Source organism: Capsella rubella, unplaced genomic scaffold, assembly GCF_000375325.1.
Source record: "Capsella rubella cultivar Monte Gargano unplaced genomic scaffold, Caprub1_0 scaffold_7, whole genome shotgun sequence".
NCBI lineage: Eukaryota > Viridiplantae > Streptophyta > Magnoliopsida > Brassicales > Brassicaceae > Capsella > Capsella rubella.
In genome coordinates this window covers 15,436,094-15,449,477 of record NW_006238917.1, presented here as the reverse complement: position 1 = coordinate 15,449,477, position 13,384 = coordinate 15,436,094, and the positions used below count along the sequence as shown (strand labels likewise).

The following is a 13,384-nucleotide window of genomic DNA, read 5'->3' as shown; positions in this document are numbered from 1 at the left end:
TGGCCTGCTGCGGGATGTTCTCGTAAACCTAAAAAAGTACATTAGTTTTTTTTTTTTTTTTTTGCTGTTTCCATGTAACGGACTCTTTTTTTTTTTTATCGGTCTGCGTAATTATATTTTCATCGTCTTTAATTCTGTCTTAATTTGTTCTTTTTATGAAACTCATGTAACTTTTGTGTTATTCTCGAATTTGCCGTTCTTTTTGTGACCTTATACTTTAAAAGTTTTTCGAAAACATCCCCAAAGTTTCAGCTATCAATATTAAACCCTTGGTTTCAATTTGTAAATTAGTATAGTTTGGTATTAGAAAGTAAAAAATAATTTTTTGATAAGACAGAAGAGAAGAACCTGTGTGATCTTGAAGATCAGATTAGATTAGATAAAATATTTGGTCTTTAAATGTCTTGGATCTCTGACTCGATATGATGATGATTCGTTCAAAGTCATTTTGATGATGTTTCCATGTCAACCGTTAGGGGATTTTGATGTAACCATACGAGACAAGTTATACTAAATACTTTCTATAAATGCTGCAAAGACATAAATGTCGATGTATATTTAATTTTACGTTTCTTTTTTTTTGTTTGTGTGCATTAAGTTCTAATATGTTGGGATTGCCTCCTTTGAGATGGACACTTCGTAGTTTCGTATAGTCACACAACACTTGTCCGATTTGTACATGTAGTAGTTGGTTTAGTCCTCGTATTAAAGATGTGGTAACTTGTTCAATCTAAAAAGTTTGATATATTATTGTAAATAGTGCTATACAATTGACACCCCAAGAAAGAAAAATGGTTTATGTATTTATTAAGAGAACATTTGGTCTAATAACAAAACCAAAGCCATTGCCAAAGCGGTGTCAAAAGCAGGACTAACAACAAGATCAAAAACATCTGAACCGAACCGGACTCCTTTGGTTCTGACCTCTTTCCTTTTGATCTCCACCACTGTCTTGTTCATTGGGACGTGCACGATTTTACACGATTTACATTTGTACGATCCTTTGATGATGTAAGAATTCTTCTTATCGAACGATCCTGAGAATACGTATGCCAAAACATTGGATTTGTTGGTGTTCAGAATGTTCATCTTTAAGTTCTTCCTCATGTACCAGATTGGACACTTTGGTATCTTTGTTTCCCCATTTGTATCCTTTGCTTCATATATTCCCCAACTATCTACGAGCGTAATTTTCTGGACAATACAAAGGAAACTATCAGTTTAATACATTATCTCAAACTAGTGATTGTCTATAATGTTGCATTGAGTAAGTGTATATCTAGATCAACGATGTAGTCACGTGAGTCAAACATATAATACTCGGAGATTTCTAGACGTCGTCGTTGTTGTTATATGAAAATTTATGATTATTATACTTTTATAGTCAAAACTTTTATGCTGATGAATGAAGTTTCTTGTAAATATATATATAAAAAAAAAGTTTCCCAATTGAGTATGACGGGTTATACGAAATTCTTGCCAATACAATTGTCCACATGCAGAATACTTGTGTGTTTTTGACGTGACCTATTGTGGACGGTGTCATGGTGGTGTAGTTGGTCCTACTCAATCTTAATTTATGCTATATAGAATTCATAATATCTTCTTTCATGCATATCTTCAATTGGCTAAATACAAGAAAGCCTTCTACGAAATCGGCTAAATTATCTATCAGCAAAAATTAACTTCTATACATTCATCGATTTACAAAATTATCACAATTCTGAAAATAGTATAAGCAACCTAAAAATAGTTATAAAACTTGCTAGAGTGATCGGTAAAGAGTACGGACGATGAAAAATTCCAACAATCTTAAAAATATTTCTACCTCATTCTTGTATTAATCAAAGATTCAAGTTTCAAAGGGTGTATATAAAGTTCCAACAAAATCTCACAACTCGTATAAATCATTTTGTTAGTGCTCCATCTTTTGTTTTGTTCTTCCAACGTCTAGTAATTTAAAACTAACTACAAGTTAACTAATATATTCAACAACTAATAATTCACAAAACCCACAACTAGATTGTCGATTCTTAACAATCTAATATAATGCGATTTTATAAGGTTGAAGGATGGATGTGGTAGCACAATTCATATAATTATCTAAAACACATTCATATAAGTTTATATTGTAACTAATGTAGTAGATATATGTTATTACCTTGGTACGGTGCATGAGGAGGAGAGAGTTTCCATCTTTATCCATGAGGATGATTTCTTCTGGTCTGGTTCGGGCATAATTATCGACCCGGTATATCAGATCTCCGTTTGAATCTATCACCGTGAACCCTTCGCAAGTCACCAAAAGCGATTTTCTCCACACCGTGAGCGTAGTACACGCGCCTCCAGTCTCTGCTTCGGAGACGACGACTCTGGACTCCGGAGACGACGGCGCATCTTCACCGTGGACTGACCTCGACCGATGCTTCAAGAAAGGGAACATCATCATTCTTTTGCGTTTCTTGGTTTACTATTTTAAGAGAGTTTTATGGATCTAACTAATCTCAACACAATTATGGTAAGGTTAGGTATACATATGAGAGAGATATATATATAGAAACTAATATATCTGTGTGTGTGGAAAGATATTAGCTTTGTTATATTATATCATTGTCTTATTATTATTATATAACTCATTGGATTTTTGTCTTCTTTATTGCGACTTGCAAAGGGAAGGGGTTTTTACATATTTTCTCGATATGGTGTTATTCTCACATAGTCATATGAACTCTTTTGTCGAAACTCGAAAGGCATGTGTGGCTAACACTGATTGGGTAATGATGGTTTTGGCACGCATGGCTTTCTGGATCGATATTGATAGCTCATAACTTTTTTTGACTAGATAAACAAATAATTTGACAAAAGTAATAAAAATCAATTTATGTAGTATTAGGTAAGAACTTTAAGATTATGCAAAGGTCCCAAATTAAGCCACGTAATTCTTCTTAGACCCACGACCCACGAGGCCACGATAACAGATTTTTTTATGTCTTCCAAGAATCTCTTATCTTTTTTCTTGTCTTCGAATCTCTCTTATATTTTTTTGAATAAAAAAGACAAAAACAAATCTCTCTTTTTCTTCCTAAATGTTTGGTTAGGTGTGAAAGATAATTCTCTTCCACACGATTTGGATATATAAAATTGTAAAATATAATAGTAATTATTAATTATTGAAAATTGGAAAACAAAAGAAATTGTTAATTAACTAAATAAAAATAGTAGTTGGATTTTTCATCCAGCAATGTTAGTAATAGACTTGTATGAATATTTCAAAATACTTTATTCTGAATAATCATATGGAAAAAGTACATGAAAAAATAAGTGAGCTTTCATTATCAAACCTGATTTTGTTGATCTTCTTCGGGTTTGCGATTTTACTCCATAAAATATTTTTCATTTCAAGAGTAGTGATGATGTAGACACACAGTGGAGCACACGTGTAATGACTCAGCACTTTCCACACGAGAGAAGTTTTAGGCTGAGCTCTCGAGGCCAAGAGAGACCAAAGTGATGACCAATACTGAATTCAACCCCACGTGCGTGCGTTACTCTCCGACTTGTCTCTCTTCTTATCTTTCGGATCTTTCAAATTCCTCGACTCTGGTTATCTCCAAAACACAATTTCTTGGTTAGGCTTTGAGATGTCCATATATAATACTGATACGACCTTGTAATTTTGAGTTATCAACAAGTGTGCATGAAGTATGGATGTATGATAATCTAGAAACATTTTCGTCGCTGTTTGCTTATATACATTATGAGAAAACGTTGATATACTCCTCTGACTATATTTCTTAGATTTTGTAGTTATTGTTTATAGACTAATATGGTTTGTAGTTGCGACTAGAAACCTTTGAAAGATGCACGATAATGATAGATTGATAGTATTATGATTCGTGGATGAGTATTATTACTCCGTCCACATCGTATATTTTCTCATTTCTGCCTAACTCTATATTGTTCCCATTCGTAGGCTAAACATGAGAACATATTAGTAATAAACAATTCAAATTCAAATACTTATAAACTATTGAAGTTAATATAAATTGTACATAAATTTTGAAAAAATCTAATAAATGGAAAGAAAAAGCCTAAAAAGTTATAAAAAAATGGGAGTATTATAAATTATAAAATAATGGTTTATACTTTATACTTTATATACTATCAATCTATCATACTAGCTCTGGGCATATGGATATTTGGGTCCGGTCAATTATGGGTAGGCAATAACCGAATCCGAACCGAACGGGTTATTTTCGGGTCGGTTCCGGTTCAGTTTTTCGGTTCTGGTTGTTATGCACAGGGCCATATCTTACTATCATAGTATGCAAAAAGGCCTAAATAAAAACAATCCTGTTAATGAGCCCAATACAAATGGATCCTATCCGCCGACATTTAACGATCTACTAACGGTGACGTTATCGGAAATATTTACATTAACTAACGACCGTTAGTTACACACGCCAAAGATGTTACATGATTACAAAATAAATAATTTGAGTTTCCACCGTGGACGGTCCACCTACTCTAGGCCCGGATCCGAATCCAACCAACGGACTAGATTGAGTTTATTAAATAAACGGATGAGATTGAATCTGACGTACGCGATCTTATTTGTCACTGTCCTCTCACACACAGACACACTTTTCGATTCTTCAAACAAGTAAACGAGTTAGGGTTTTTTTTTCCTCTTTGCTCAGAGGTTTCTAGAATCAACAACAATGGTGGAAGACCACAAGCACGAGGAATCGATCTTGGAGAAGATTGTTGAGAAGATCCATGGCAATGGTGACTCTTCTTCTCTGTCCGATTCCGACGACGATAAGAAATCTACATCGTCTTCGTCCTCGTCCTTCAAGTCAAAGATTTACCGACTTTTCGGAAGGGAGAAACCTGTTCATAAGGTTCTCGGTGGTGGAAAACGTATGGATCTATCTCTATATCTTCGAATTGAACTCTGTTTTTGCTAGGTTTAGTATTTTATATAGTGATTTTGCTCGATTGAGTAGTTGACATTGTGATTTTGCTCGATTTAGCAGTTAAGATAGCGATTTAGCTCGATTTAGTATGATATACTGCGATTTAGCTCGATTGAGTAGTTAACTGGTAATTTTGCTTGATTAAGTAGCTTGCATAGTGATTTTGTTCTTATCTGAAGCTGAAGTTGAACTCTGTTTTTGCTCGATTTAGTATCTTACACAGTGGTTTTGCTCAAATGAGTAGTTTACATATTGATTTTGCTCGATTGGGTATCTTATATAGTGATTTTTCTCGTTAGAGTAGTTTACAATTTACACAGTGATTTTGCTCTTCTTTGAAACTGAATTTGAGTGTGTATTTGTAATTCTTGTACTTAGTTGTCTGCTTTGGTTGAACATATGCTGAAACTGTTGAAAGGACTCAGAAACTTTGCTTAATCTGGATTCATTGTTTGCATGTAGCTGCTGATATATTCCTTTGGAGGAACAAGAAGGTATCTGGTGGAGTCTTTGGTGCTATAACTGCGTCTTGGGTATTATTCGAGTTAATCGAATACCATTTCCTCACTTTTCTCTGTCACTTTGCGATGGCTGCTCTTGCAGCATTGTTCTTGTGGTCTAATGCTTGTACCTTCATCCACAAGTAAGATTTTGAAACATCCTTTACGTGTTTGAGTATGCGATAACGAAGCATCAACTGCTTAATTTAACTGATTATACATTCTCAGGGCAACTCCTCACATCCCAGAAGTTCACATCCCCGAGGATCCTGTTCTTCAACTTGTTTCTGGATTAAGGATTGAAATCAATCGCGGCTTTACCGTTCTTAGGAACATTGCATCAGGAAGAGATCTCAAGAAATTTATCTTGGTATCTTTCATGTTATCTACCTTAATGCAAAACTGTTTCTTTTCCTTTTCTCATCGATCCTTTTAAATGCTAACACTTGCTGGTACATCTTTTAGGTAATTGCTGGCTTGTGGATATTATCCATTCTTGGTAGTTGCTGCAACTTCCTGACATTGTTCTATATTGGTAATGATTCATATGCATCTTATTGCTTTCAACCTAACAGTAACCACACTTGCATAGCTTGATACTTAGCCTTTGCTTTGTTGTTGTTTTTTTTTGCTTCCAGCTACTGTACTTCTCTTCACCATTCCTGTGATTTACGAAAAGTATGAGGACAAAGTAGATGCCTTTGGGGAGAAAGCGATGAAGGAGATCAAGAAGCAATACGCAGTACTCGATGAGAAGGTTTTGAGTAAAGTGTTGAGCAAGATTCCAAGAGGAGCTCTGAACAAGAAGAAGGATTAAGGAGAATATAAGTCACTCTCATTGGAATCAATGAACCCATGTTTTGGTAGAAGCTGTTGTTGTGGTTGATAAACCCTTTTGGTCTTTTGTTATTATTATGTCCATTATAAACTTGGGTTTTTTTTTTCAACCAAAAAGATTTAGAGTATGAGATATTGAGATGGATGCTAAATATTGTTGTTGGTGTGTACTTCTATCAGCTCTCCATTCTGGTATTCGTCATGTTAATCAATATTGCATTTGGATCATAATAATGTAATTTTGGTTAATAATATTCACTTTGAAGAAAGATAGTTCATGAGCCAATATATAACTAAATAAAAGTTATATAATAAAACGCACAAATAATAAACATGATCATAACTAAAGTCGATAACATTTTTTTTTTCCATTAATTTTAAAAACGGGTATACTTGTAATTCATTTTTTTCAAAAATGTTATCTCTATATTAGTAAAAGAGAAGTACAATATAGAATACGGGTCGGGTCAAAATAAAAAAGTTAACCCGATTTCAACAATTGGATACTTCAAAAGTGGATATTAAATTGGGTTTGGATACATACATCGGATACTTTCTATATCTAATTTTAGGATTATATTATTTCCATAACTAATTAGAGGATTTCCAAATATTTCTCTAACTAATTTAATATAATCTATTAAAATAATTATTATTCTTCTTTTACTTTTATTTGATCTTATTTTTAATTTATGATATTATACTATATAATATAAATATTTAATAATAATTTAACTTTTTTTGCATATACTGCAATTTGAATTTTTTGAAACGGATATATAATACTCAACTACACTCGGTTAAATATTTTGGACAATGGTTTAAAATCATTATAAGTATGACCAATATTAAAACCATTGTTACATGAGCATATAAATTTTTTAAAAGTTTCAAAATATTATGATTAAGAGGTTCAAATATATATAAACTTTAGAATTTATAATATGGAATTTTTTTTAAGAAATAAATGTAATTTTGGAGACATAATTTTAATTGATAAAATATATTATATATCAAACTATTTAAAATTTATATTGTTCACGGGTAGTTTGTTAAATCACAATTATAATGATAAAGCGAATTATGAATATTTTTTTTACAAAATGAATTCTTTTACGGGTTGGTCCTTCAAAAAAATTATTGTAAATATGTAATTTTACATATATTCCTACTTCTAATACAAAATAGTCAAAATGAATATTTTATCGACAAATATTATTTCGTGCTGTTAAATTTTCACCGTGTTTTTAATTGTATCAAAACTCAATATATAATTATTTACTCACTTTTTTCTTTATTATTTTATTTAAAATGTAACATATTTTAATACGTTAAAGGTTATATATATATATATAAATATTTCCCCCGCGCTGTAGCGCGGGTCCGAACCTAGTTTTTTCGTTAAAAAAAGAAGCATATCAACTTTTTAGTTTGTTTGCTGACAAAAAAAAAAGAACATATCAAGTAAGTCGGTTTAAGCCCTATAGGGTTTAGTGAGGCCCAATAATTTATCTTCACAACGGTCACTAAGTATCGTCCCTTTATATATTGTTGCAGATGGTTTTCTCATTAATTTATACTTTTTTGAGTTTTTTTTCCTTTTTCGCTCTCGTTTTTTCTTGTTTCGTTGGAGCGCTTCAGAGTTTTGTTATCGAAGGCTATCATCATCGGAGTTTTGGTAAAGGCTATCATCATCATCATCGTAAGGTGCACATACGTTTGTTTAATGTTACGAAAACCCCTCTTTTTGAGATTTTTGTTTTCATTGATTTTGTAAGGATTTAACTTTCTTTTGTGTTTTTCTTGGGTTTAGAACTTATATTGTTCAGATTCAAAAATCCTATTTAAAGAAAACAAAGAATTTTGCGATTCTTAGATTCAAAATCTCCTCTTTTGAAATTTCGATTAGGGTTTGTTGCTGTTTTAGATTTTGGTTTTAAATCAAAATCATTATCTATCGATCTTAGATTCAAGTTCCCCTCTTTTAAAATTCGTAATTGCGATTAATCTTTGAATGCATGACTCTGTTTTTCGATTCTTTTTTTCAAAATCTCCTTTTTATAATAATTTGTAATTGCGATTAAAAACCTCTCTTTTTTTGTCTTAGGGTTTCTATCTAACTCTGTCGATGATTGACGCTATGCCCACACCATCACTGAGGTATTTCTTTAAAAACTTTAATTATTTGTTTGAAAGTTTTTAATTTTGATTAAAACCCTAAAAGAAAGGGACGGCAACATATACGATTGTTGAATGTCTGGTTTCTAACTTGGGGAAACTGTTCTTTATCATCTACAATGTCTAACACAAGCAGACAAAGATCTATCTTGAAGTGGTCTCTGAATCAAGTAAGCCTTGTCTAGTTATGTATCCAAGATTAATGAATTCAATATCTTGAATCAAACTTAAACAAGCATGATCAGATAAAACTTCAATGTATATCACGTATGTAAGACTTGTCTTTTGATTTTATTGAAAACCCAAAAGAAAGGGACATCAACATATGTGATTGTTCTATGTCTGGTTTCTAACTTGTGGGAAATTGTCCTATATAACACAAGCAGATAAAGAGATATATCTTGAAGTTGTCTATGAATCAATTAAGACTTGTCAAGTTTGTATCCAAGATTCATGAATTCAGTATCTGGGATCAAACTTGGCAAGCATGACCAGATAAAACTTCATTATATATATCACGTACGTAAGACTTGTCTTTTGATTTTATTGAAAACCCAAAAGAAAGGGACATTAACACATGTGATTGTTGTATGTCCGGTTTCTAAGTTGGGTAAAAATTGTCCTATATAACACAAGCAGACAAAGAGATATATCTTGAAGTGGTCTCTAAATCAAGTAAGACTTGTCAAGTTTGTATCCAAGATTCATGAATTCAATATCTTGGATCAAACTTGGCAAGCATGACCAGATAAAACTTCATTATACATCTCACGTATGTAAGACTTGTCTTTTGATATTATTGAAAACCCAAAAGAAAGGGACATCAACATATGTGCGTGTTGTATGTCCGGTTTCTAACTTGGGGAAATTGTCCGATATAACACAAGCAGACAAAGAGATATATCTTGAAGTGGTCTCTAAATCAAGTAAGACTTGTCAAGTTATGTAACCAAGATTCATGAATTTGGTATCTTAGATCAAAATTGGCAAGCATGACCAGATAAATCTTCATTATATATCTCACGTATGTAAGACTTGTTGAAAACCCAAAAGAAAGGGACATTAATACATCTGATTGTTGTATGTCCGGTTTCTAACTTGGGGAAACTGTCCCGTATCGTTTACAATGTTGCCTAACACAAGCAGACAAAGATATATCTTGAAGTGGTGTCTAAATCAAGTAAGACTTGTCAAATATGTATCCAAGATTATGAATTCAATATCTTGGATCAAACTTGGTAAGCATGTTCAGATAAAACTTCATTATATATCTTGCATACATATGCCTCTAAGACTTGTGTTTAAGGTAATTCAAGTTGTCTGCTGAGAATTCTATATCTAGCTGAGCTGGGACAGCATATGGTATTCAATGTTCTGCATATTTTGTTGGAGGAAAAAAATGAATAGTCCTTTATTAAGGCTTTGTCTAATGAATGGAGAAATGGATTCAATAATCTGCTTAAAGATAAGAATGATAATGTTCAATGATCTGCATATTGATTAGAAGAGAAATATATTTCAATGTTCAATGATCTGCTAAAAGCTGAGCTGGGACAGCATAAGATATAATCTGCTTATTGATTGATTGGAGGAGAAATGTCTTTTTAAGGAGAGTTGTCTAATGATGGTGTTACAGAGATTGGCAAAATCTAATTTTCTGCCTAAGTATAAGAACTTAAACTCTATATGTAGCTGAGCTGGGACAGCATGATGTAATAATATTCAATGTTCTGCATGGGATGGAGGAGGGAAAAAAATTCAATTATCTGCTGAAAGATAAAATGCTAATGTTCAATGATCTGCATATTGACTAGAGGAGAAACGGATTGTTAAGGAGGCCTTTGTCTAATGATGGTGTTACAGAGATTGGCAAAATTCAATGAAACTCTATATGTAGCTGAGCTGGGACAGCATAATGTAATAATATTCAATGTTCTGCATGGGATGGAGGAGGGGAAAAAGATTCAGTTTTCTGCTGAAAGATAAAATGCTAATGCTCAATGATCTGCATATTGATTGGAGGAGAAACAGATTGTTAAGGAGGCTTGTCTAAATGATATATTGGGTGTGCAATGATCTGCTGAAATCTATGTCTAGCTGAGCCTGGACAGCATATGATATAGTAATATATTCAATGATCTGCACATATTTATGGAGGGGAAACGGCTTCTTAAGAAGGCATGTCTAATGATATATTGGGAAATTGACTAATGATCTGCTGAAACTCTATGTCTCGCTGAGCCTGGACAGCATATGATATAGTAATATACTCAATGATCTGCTCATATTGATGGAGGAGAAATGTCTTTCTAGAAGGCTTGTCTAATGGAGAAATTGTCCCGTATGACTACAATGCCTAACACACTGGTAAGTTCATTTTTCTGAAACCGAAGGTAAGTTTATTTCTCTTTTGTTCATATTTCTAGCAAAAGTTAGGTAAGTGAAGAACTAAACAAGTCTCGGACTTATTGTAATATGTACTAATCACATTTTCTGTTGACTTATTCTTAACAGGGGAATTGAGTTTCTGCAGGAAATCAGTTTACGGTTCATATTCTCATCCGATTTGATCAGGTACACTATCCTTCCCTAAACTAAGTTATGATTTTCACAAGAACATCCTTTTATATAGTTTGTCATTCCTTGGCTGAATCTTTCTTTTGACCAGGTAAAGACTGATAACTGTTTTGCAATGAGTTATTAGTTAGCTTGTCCTTTTAGATTTGTGTCTCAGGTTTGACCCCCTTTGCTTTTTCAATAGTATTATGTTATGGGGTTCGTTTGAATTATCATAGTAGGAGTTGTGTGAGAGTGCTCTCTATACTCTTTATACGAAAAGTTTAGTTTATGTGGTGACCTTTTGTTTTCATAACAGGATAAGGTGAACAAGTTTGGTGTTCTCTTCAACACTGTTGGCGAGCAAGTATTTTCTTCAGACACATCTTTAACTTATAAGGATAATAAAAGCTATGGTTTCTCAGGTACGTCCTTCTCTTTACATTGCTTCTTTGATTTCATAACTCTCTATACTCTTTATAGGAAAAGTTTAGTTTCTGTGGTGGCTTTTGGTTTTCATAACAGGATAAGCTGAACAAGTTTGGTGTTCTCTTCAACACTATTGGCGAGGAAGAAAAAAGCTTTGGTTTCTCAGGTTCAGGTACGTCCTTGTCTTTACATTGGTTCTCTGATTTCCAGTGGTACTACATTTGAATTTTGGAATGACATGACTCATATATGAGTTTGTCTTAGGTTTGAGTTAGTCTAACTAATCGTTTCTTGCTTTGAGAAAGCCAACAAGAAATGTAATGCGTAGAGCACGAGGTACAGATATTTAGCTGTAGTGAGAAATTCTCATGATTGTTTTATTTTTGGTCTGGCATCAAAATATTCTTGTTTGTTTTTTGGTAGGCCATTGAAGAGAAGACATATGACTGAAACCAACTTCTCTTTGTCTTGATTCATTACAGGAAACCAAGTTATTGCAGAAATGGAGTTTTTGAGGATTGATTACATGGTTCCTCCGTTTTAATCAGGTCAGTGTGTTCTTATTTAAACCAATTTATTATAACAATTTTAATTTTAGTAGCAATGAGTTCGTCCAAAGATCGTTTGGTTAAGACTAACGTTAAAACTTCAATTGAACTACTATTAACTCATCAAAGCAAATATTAATCATGAACGCAAACACACTAAACGCAAACACAAACACAAACACAAACACAAACACAAACACAAACACACACGTGATGCCAACAAAAACATGAACGTGAACACAGAGGGTAAACGTAAACAGAAACAAAAACTAAATGTGCAAAATACACATACGCAAATGCAAACACAAACACAACCATCTAACCAAAAAAAAAAAAAACCATCTAACCAAAAAAAAAAACACAAACACAACCACGTCCAAACAAAAACACGTTCAAAGGCTAACGCAAATCCAAACACAAACGCAAAAATAAAGGCACACAAAACACAAACGCAAACACAAATGCAAACACGTCCAAACGCAAGCACGTCCAAACGCAAGCACGGCCAAACACAAACAAACGCAAAAACACGTACGCAAAAATAAAGACAAACACGTCCAAAAACAAATAAACGCAAACACATGTGAGTGCCAACATAACATGAACGTGAACAGAAATAAAACACAAATGCAAACACAACACAAACTCAAAAACGTCCAAACACAAACCGCAAACACGTCCAAACACAACGCAAACGCTAAAACGTCAAAACACAGACCGCAAACACGTCCAAACAACACAAAAACTAAGCCTGAGAATATAATCCGAATTCAAGCAATGGGATCTGAAGCGGTCCGAAATTTTTGAAATCCAGCCAGAGTTGGTAATTCAAATAATTCGGATCGGGTAATACGGATCCAGTTTGGGGTCTAATCGTGTTTAATCACCTAATTTAGACCAAAATTTTGGTCATGTAACCGAACTTTTCTATGTTTCGGTTACACTTTAGGTTTTTCAAAAAAAAAAAAATTGTTAACCGAATAGAAATCGGAAAAATCTGAACCGATCATAATTTATCGTAAATCATTTGGATCGTAATCTGATCTAAACATCCCAATTTGAAAAAATTATCCGAACACACCGAGACCCAAACATAACAAATACTTAAAAACTAACATAAATATACGTGAATACCAACAAAATAAGGTGAGATTCGTGATAGGCCGAGCTCAAAAATTAATTGGACTATGTGCCCAATTCAAATATATTGTGAACAAAGTTTAAGGGTCATCTAGTCCTAGTCCGAAAAAATCTGGACATAGAACGAGAGAGCTCGACCAATCCTAAATTATCGAAAGTCATTTGAATCTTTTGTTGCGGTCCCACCCGATAATCTTTCAAAAGATGGTCTTCGACC

General features: G+C 33.3%; 2 protein-coding genes and 1 long non-coding RNA gene across 3 annotated transcripts; 2 read left to right on the top strand and 1 right to left on the bottom strand.

Moving 5' to 3' along the window:
* Positions 1 to 784: 784 nt before the first annotated feature.
* Positions 785 to 2,498, bottom strand: LOC17879226 (protein LURP-one-related 17). Its single transcript, XM_006284431.2, has 2 exons — positions 2,162 to 2,498; positions 785 to 1,194 (listed from the first exon to the last, which is right to left on the bottom strand). The coding sequence occupies exons 1-2, from the start codon at positions 2,447 to 2,449 to the stop codon at positions 808 to 810; spliced, it is 675 nt and encodes a 224-aa protein (XP_006284493.1). The 5' UTR covers positions 2,450 to 2,498; the 3' UTR covers positions 785 to 807.
* A 2,150-nt stretch (positions 2,499 to 4,648) lies between these two features.
* LOC17878761 (reticulon-like protein B4) lies at positions 4,649 to 6,547 on the top strand. Its single transcript, XM_006284310.2, has 5 exons — positions 4,649 to 4,923; positions 5,442 to 5,622; positions 5,708 to 5,849; positions 5,945 to 6,014; positions 6,118 to 6,547. Exons 1-5 carry the CDS (start codon positions 4,722 to 4,724, stop codon positions 6,294 to 6,296), a joined length of 774 nt encoding a protein of 257 aa, XP_006284372.1. The 5' UTR covers positions 4,649 to 4,721; the 3' UTR covers positions 6,297 to 6,547.
* Positions 6,548 to 11,054: 4,507 nt separating this feature from the next.
* LOC111829639 lies at positions 11,055 to 11,397 on the top strand. Its single transcript, XR_002833019.1, has 3 exons — positions 11,055 to 11,068; positions 11,163 to 11,228; positions 11,370 to 11,397. It is a non-coding gene; the product is annotated as an uncharacterized LOC111829639 (long non-coding RNA).
* Positions 11,398 to 13,384: the final 1,987 nt, after the last annotated feature.

Excerpts from the sequence above, each read along its gene's own strand:
- LOC17879226 (XM_006284431.2), bottom strand. The coding sequence starts at position 2,449 with ATGATGATGTTCCCTTTCTTGAAGCATCGGTCGAGGTCAGTCCACGGT. Across the intron at positions 1,195-2,161 it reads TCCTCATGCACCGTACCAAG|AAAATTACGCTCGTAGATAG; the intron begins GTAATAACATAT and ends TGTATTGTCCAG.
- LOC17878761 (XM_006284310.2), top strand. The coding sequence starts at position 4,722 with ATGGTGGAAGACCACAAGCACGAGGAATCGATCTTGGAGAAGATTGTT. Across the intron at positions 4,924-5,441 it reads GGTTCTCGGTGGTGGAAAAC|CTGCTGATATATTCCTTTGG; the intron begins GTATGGATCTAT and ends GTTTGCATGTAG. Across the intron at positions 6,015-6,117 it reads CCTGACATTGTTCTATATTG|CTACTGTACTTCTCTTCACC; the intron begins GTAATGATTCAT and ends TTTTGCTTCCAG.